This window comes from Bombina bombina, chromosome 11 (assembly GCF_027579735.1).
Source record: "Bombina bombina isolate aBomBom1 chromosome 11, aBomBom1.pri, whole genome shotgun sequence".
Classification (NCBI taxonomy): domain Eukaryota; kingdom Metazoa; phylum Chordata; class Amphibia; order Anura; family Bombinatoridae; genus Bombina; species Bombina bombina.
The window spans coordinates 50136376-50143693 of record NC_069509.1 but is presented as its reverse complement, the minus strand read 5'-3'; the positions used below and the strand labels follow the sequence as shown (position 1 = coordinate 50143693).

The 7318-nt window shown below is 42.7% G+C and overlaps 1 protein-coding gene across 2 annotated transcripts in view; it reads left to right on the top strand.

Annotated features, from left to right (window-relative positions):
• CAPN15 (calpain 15) overlaps positions 1 to 7318 on the top strand; it is an 81709-nt gene that overhangs the window by 36954 nt on the left and 37437 nt on the right. For both annotated transcript variants that reach the window (XM_053694810.1, XM_053694809.1), the window contains exons 3-4: positions 5113 to 5321; positions 6495 to 6678. In XM_053694810.1, coding sequence (XP_053550785.1) covers positions 5113 to 5321; positions 6495 to 6678 — 393 coding nt within the window. The remainder of the gene's footprint in view (positions 1 to 5112; positions 5322 to 6494; positions 6679 to 7318) is intronic.

Sequence of the window (7318 nt, the reverse complement as noted above, 5' to 3'; positions counted from 1 at the left end):
AGAATACCTAGGTAGGTACCTTTGAATGCTGAAGAAAGCCGTTCATGAGGGTCGACAATTTTCAGAGCCAAATTTATACTTGTGAAACAGCAACACACTAAAACGTGGGCAAATCCAGGCTATTTCACAAGTATAAATCTGGCTCCAAAAATAGCCGACCGGCACAAAGGGTCACCTTCTTCCGCATTCGGAGGTATCGGAAAACTTGGACTGCACATGTCTAGTGGTGTGCACGTGTCTGCAGCACTATATGACACTGTATGTGACTTGCTATCTCAAACATGAAAACAAAATACAGGTTTATTCAGCACAGGAACATCCATTTTCCAGAAATAAAGAATGCAGTAAAGAAAGAATGACTTGTATCTTGCTCTATTGTTTTAACATTATTTTTAATAGAGTAAAACTATTATTTGTATTATGCAGCAGCCAGTGAGAATATTTAGGAGCTAGACAATGGTATTTATATATAGATAAATGTAAAATAACCCCAAAAAAGCCAGGCGTAAAATTCTAGAAGCCAGTGGTTCCTGGGTTTGGTGAGCCCTGGTGTGTAGGATATATCCCTGAACATATTACAGCATGATGTCTGCATAACACTAACAGGACTTCTATATCAGTATTTTTATATGTACCTAAAACATTGCTACAGTTGATAAATACTAATATCGCACGTACATATATATTGCTTACTCATGTTCTCTCACAGCCACCCACACAGTCATTCAGCCTTCTGACGTTTAAAGGGACACTAAACCCAATTTTTTTCTTTCATGATTCAGATAGAGCATGACATTTTAAGCAACTTTCTAATTTACTCCGATTATCAATTTTTCTTCATTCTCTTGCTATCTTTATTTAAAGGGATACTGAACCCACATTTTTTCTTTCATGATTCAGATAGAGCATACAATTTTAAGCAACTTTTCTTCCTAATGGGAAAGAGTCCACAGCCGCATTCATTACTTATGGGAAATAAGAACCTGGCCACCAGGAGGCGGCAAATACCCACCAGCCAAAGGCTTAAATACTACTCCTGCTTCCCCTATTCCCCAGTCATTCTTTGCCTTTCGTCCGAGAAAAGTGGCAGAGAAGTGTCAGAAGTTTGTTTGTTTTTTCTTATTTTTTTTTATTTTTTTTTCTATTTGTTATACTTTTATTTAATGTTACTATGTCTCTTATGGAGGGTGCTACCCTTTGACATAGACCGGAGTTTTAAGTAGTTCTGTTAGCCTCTCGTGGAGGGCCTGGGCGAAAGTTAGAGTCTGGAGATGCAGTGGGAGCTTCTCCTGCGACACCATCCCGACTCGTTATAACAGCTCCTTTCAGCACTTGGCTTGTCGAACTTCGCTTCGCTACCTGCTGCCTTCTCTCGAGTCCATGACGGAGGCGCTGCTACTATTCGTCACACTTGAAGGGCCGTGTTCCTGTTCCACGGCGTAGATTCCGGTAAGATCGTTTAATTTTATTACATTGTCGCTGAGGCACCTTCAGTACAGATCTTGGAATCAAGGGATATTTCCTCCTTAGGGTGGATTGGTGAACGGGGAAGGGGTTTCTTCTCATGTTTCTTATGTGATTTAACCTGCATTGGGTATGTATTTACGGGCTCTGAGGCTGAGACATGAAGCGTTACTCTATGCGGTGCATAGTGGCTTTTTTCTGTGCTTGTAATTGCACGGCCTAGGACTAAAAACCTTCGGGTTATGTGTATATGCCTGTTGGTTTAGACTTGTTTATCCTTTTACGTGGGCCTAGTTTTGCTGCCTTTCGGTGGCACACTTTTGGATTTTGCGGGGCATCTGCTGACCGTGCGTGTTTACACTTGGGCGGGGTTTCTTCCCCTTCCGCATTCCTGACCGAGTGGCGACGCAGGAAAGAGTCTGCTCCGCTGAGGTCTGGTCATAGGAGGTGGTGAGTGCCCTAGTCATTGTGTGTCAGGTGCCAGTTGTTTTTTTCCAATATTGTGCATTTATATTAGTCCTAGCCATGGAGGATTCTGATGCTGGGACTATTGTCTTATCAGATTATGAGTCGTCCTCGGACGAGGATTGTCGTTTGACCCTGTTGTCGCAAGTCTACCACTCTTGTCTCTTGTGCCTGCATGGTTTGCCGGGTCCCTAGGCTCGGGGGACCTTGGGTCTGCTGAGCCATCTGCCTCCGGGAGCTCTGTTCCTCAGGAGGCTCCTTCCCTATCGCACACTCCTTTTGCTTTCGCGGGTGACCCTGACTTTGATGTCTCCTCCGTGCAGGGTGGATTGTTTCCCCCAAAGATGGCGGGACATTTTTGTTTTAATATTTTATTGGCTCTGATTCGTCTGCAAGATCCCGAGGTTTCCCTGCAGTTATGTGCCTGCCTATACCGGGTGTTCAGACCGTGAATGGCACTATAGTATTCCCCTGAGGGTGATTATTCCCCCTTGTTCTTTCCTTTATGGTCCGTGAACTTCTCGGTTCTCGCACGGTTCTTCGGTATAGATTAATGGGTATAATCTTATCTCCGGTCTATTATGAGCTTTCCCAGCCTTTTTTTCTGAGGGTTCCAATCTCTGTTTAGCAGGTCCTGCGGAGACATAGTTCCTTCTGGGCGGATGCCTTCGGGTGCCCTTGTTTATTTTATCCGAGTCGTATTTATTTACTTTATATTCTTTTGCTACGGAAATTCTGGGATAGCGTGGATTTAGTTCTTCCAAGGAAGTCGTTTGCAGGTTTTCATCCGGAGTTGTTGTGTGCACTGTTGTTAGTGATGCATGTTGCTCCTGGCTGGTCCGGGCGGGACCTACTGGTTCACTTGTTTTTGTTGTTTGTTTTTATAAACTACACTTTTCCTCGCGACCTTCGGGTCTGGATGTAAGGAGCGCTTGGGCTGGCCGTGTCAGTCTGCTCCAGAGACATGGGTCAGGTGGAGTCCCACCGCGTCCCTTCGCATTCCCGGTCTGAGGGGTGTGGTCCTTGCTGCTGTGTGCGGTTCTGGCCTTTTTGGGCTGCCCTTGGTGGTTCTCCTAGAGACTAGGTGCCATCGGGTGGCTAGTATAGGTCTGGTCCTGCTGAGGTGGCTAGTTTCATATGGGGGATTTTTCTCCCTCCCTTTGTGTAGGGGTGGGTCCTTTATTGTCAGCTGCAAGAGTCTGATGGTTAGCTTCGCTAGCTAGCGAGAGGTGGGTTTGCAGTTTCACTCCACTGATACTACTGCACCTTGGTTGCTAGCAAACTTTTAAGGGTCCGAAAGAGGGGTTTCTTTGCTCCCTCTGGAGGAGTGGGATCCTTAGGGATTCCTCGTTTGTCGAGAGGATTGGTTCTCTGATGAGTTTCTACTGCTCTGCGGCCTATAGTGGTGTTTTGTTGGTCTACACCATCTAGGTTGCGAAGGAGCGTGATGTTTTGTGTTCCTTCAGGTAGCGGCTGTGCTTCCTCTCTCACACTTTTAGCTAGGTCGTCTTTTTCTCGATCGTTCTTCGGGATCAGAAGTTTTTTCCTAGCTTGTGAGGCATACTCAGTCTATTGTGGACTGGGTGTGGGTCTTAACTGTGGTAAGGGTTTTTCCCTTCGCAATCCTGATCGGTGGTGACGCTTGTCCACGCTGTGTAGCGTTTTCTGCGTCCGCCGGTCCTTGTGATCCTTTGTTTCTCTCTGGTCATTTCCTGTTTTCTGCTACTGTCTTTTTCTACCCTGACATATATTCAGGTGAGCCTAGCGAGCGGATCTTTGTTGTCGCCTTGAAGGCCTGAGTTGGTCTTTCTGTCCTGTCTGGTTTTCCCTCTGGGAATTGTTAGTTGGGTTCCCCTTGTTGGTTTAAGGGGCTGGGACTGGGTTGTTGCCCCTGAGAGTGGGGTCTTCAAGGCCTGTGTCTCGGTTGCATCTACTCGTAGTAACTGTCCAGATCCTTGAGACTGTCGGTGGTTTTGTATCCACGGGGTCGTTTTTTGTTTTTCTTTCAATGATGTTGTTCCCGGTTTTCAGACGAAACGGGACCTTGTTTTCTGGGAATATGTTTTTTTCGGTGGGTGCCTTCAATGGTCCGCCTCTTACCCTCCCATCTTGGCATTCTGTGTTCTCTTTGGCTTGGGTATAAATTTTCTTTAAGTAATGAATGCGGCTGTGGACTCTTTGCCATTAGGAAGAAAAACATAAATTATGCTTACCTGATAATTTTCTTTTCTTCCGTGGGAAAGAGTCCACAGCCCCCCGCATGTTTTTGAGGTGTTGTTGTTTTCATCTTCTGGTACCTTTTCACCTTGATGCTTCTTCTGCTGTTCCTTGTTCCTCGGCTGAATGACTGGGGGATAGGGGAAGTGGGAGGAGTATTTAAGCCTTTGGCTGGTGGGTCTTTGCCTCCTCCTGGTGGCCAGGTTCTTATTTCCCATAAGTAATGAATGCGGCTGTGGACTCTTTCCCACGGAAGAAAAGGAAATAATCACGTAAGCCTAATTTGTTTTTTTAATTTATTCCTATTATCAATTTTTCTTTGTTCTCTTGGAATCTTTATTTAAAAAAGCAGGAATGTAAGCTTACGAGCCGGCCCATCTTTAGTTCAGCACCTAAGTTGTACTTGCTGATTGGTGGCTAAATGGTATTCACCAATCAGCAAGCTATATCCAGGGTCTGAACCAAAAATGGGCCTGCCCGTAAGATTACATTCCTGCTTTTTCAAATAAAGATAGCAAGAAAACGAAGAAAAATTGATAACCGGCGTAAATTAGAAAGTTGCTTAAAATTGCATGTTCTATCTGAATCATGAAAGAAAAAAAATGTGTGTTCAGTGTCCCTTTAAAAAGCAGGAACCGTACCATTTTTGGTTCAGAATCTGGGTTATGCTTGCTTATTGGTGGCTAAATGTCAGCCACTAATATGCAAGCGCTATCCATGGTGCTGAACCTAAAATGGACCGGCTCCTAAGCTTTACATTCCTGCTTATTAAATAAAGATAGCAAGAGAACAAAGAAAAAATTATAATAGGAGTAAATTAGAAACTTGCTTAAAATTCATGATCTATCTGAATCATGAAAAAAAAATTGGGGTTTAGTGTCCCTTTAAGTGCAATATCACGTTCTGTAACCCTCCCTTTTTAGTTTATCTTTCTAACCCTGGTTATTTGGTTTACCCAAACCCCAGAACAGGGTGAATTTTGTAGATGACAGCTTCCCGCCTGGTCCTCGATCTGTTGGTTTCCCGGAGTCTGACAGTGTCCAGCAACGGGTTAAACGATGGCTGAGGCCGCATGAGATCAACTCCAGCATCTACAAGGAACGGGGGGTTAATTGGACAGTATTTCGCACTCCGCGACCTTCTGACATCCTGCAAGGGCTTCTGGGAAACTGCTGGTAAGAACGGACAATATTTTAGTGGCTTTAAGCAAAAAAAATTGTATAACATAGAAACCGAGATATTGAAGGCAGATAAGAGCCATAGCCCCAGCAATCTGCCCGATATTACCTAACAGTATAAACTTATCTAGTTTGTAGGATAGCCTTATGCTTGTCCCAGGCATTTTTTTAGTCCCCCACAGTGTTTGTCATTACTACCTCTTGAGGAAGTTTGTTCCATAAATCAATCACTCTTTCTGTAAAGAAGTGCTTCCTCAAAGAGCACTATTGAAGCATTATACATATTTTTACATAAATACTCATATGCTAAATCACTTGAAAGTGATGCAGAATAACTGTAAAATGCTGACAAGAAAATATCACCTGAGCATCTCTATGTAAAAAATAAAGATATTTTACCTCACAATTTCCTCAGCTCATCAGAGTAAGTGCTGTGTAAACAGTTATACCTCAGCTGCTGTACAGCTGCAAGCTGAAATAAAATAAAACAATAGCCAATCAGCTTTAGCAGTGCTGAGGTAACACTTTGCCTTTGCTGTGATCTCATGAGATTTCATAGAACTTAAACCGAATAGGAAAATAACATGACAGATGCACACTCCCTAGCAAGTCCTGGGACAAACATCATGACTGGCTGCTTAAAGTCTCTTTACAGTGGGGTGTGAATAAATATAAATAAATATATATATATATATATATATAAATATAAATATATAAATATCTTCCTTTTTTACATAGAGATGTGAAGGTGATATTTTCTAGTCAGCTTTTTACAGCTATGCCGCATCACTTTCATGTGCTTCAACGGTGCTCCCAGTAGGGCATTCTTGCCTATCTAGGTATGGCTTTCAACAAAGGATACCAAAGTAATAATTACATTTAGATAATAGAAGTAGATTGGGGAGTGGTTTAAAATTGCCTGCTCTAACTTAAAGGGACAGTCTAGTAAAAAATAAACTTTCATGATTCAGAGCATGTCATTTTAAACAACTTTCCACTTCACTTTTATCATCAAATTTGCATTGTTCTCTTGGTATTCTTTATTGAAAGCTAAACCTAGGTAGGCTCATATGCTGATTTCTAAGTCTTCTATGCTTGTGGAAGGAACAGATGGAAACTGACTGAGGTTATTTGTAGGAGAGTTATAGGGTCTGCTCCTCTCTTGCGCAGGTTTTTAAGTGCTCTGGCAGTATTGGCTGAGCGGCCAGAATTGGTGGAGCGAGTGATGATAACGCGATCGATGTGCCCAGAGGGGGCTTATCAGGTACGGCTGTGCAAGGATGGGACGTGGTGCACCGTGCTGGTGGATGACATGTTACCCTGCGACGAGGCTGGTTATCTTCTCTTTTCTCAGGTTAGTGCAGAATCACAAGCTCAAATGCAACCCAAATAAGGGGTAAACCATGAAGTCTCACCAGGGGCTGAGTGTACTGTGACTGTTTGTTACATTTGCGTAATACCATAACGGGTAAAATACATGCGCGGAACTGTGACTGCTTAGATTGCCTGCTCCCCTGTTTTTTTTCTGTGTATTCTTATTTCTTGTTCTGTTTTATGTATTAAGCATTGCACCCTTGTTAATGTATTTGAAGGTGAACTATCCATTTAGTATAGAATATTTTCCTTAACACCCAATTTGTTTCTTTCATGATTCAGATAGAGCAGCAATTTTAGGCAACTTTCTAATTTACTCCTATTATCAAATTTTATTCGTTCCTTTGCAATCTTTATTTAAAAAGCAGGAATTTAAAGCTTAAGAGCCAGCCCATTTTAGGTTCAGCATCCTGGATAGTGTTTGCTTATTGGTGGCTGCATTTAGCAAACCAATAAGCAAGCATAACCCAGGTTCTGAACCAAAAATGGGTCGGCTCTTAAGCTTTACATTACATCTTTTTAAATAAAGATAGCAAGGAAAAAATAATAGGAGTAAATTAGAAAGTTACTTAAAATTGCATGCTCTGTCTGAATCATTAAAGAAAAAAATGTGGGTTTAG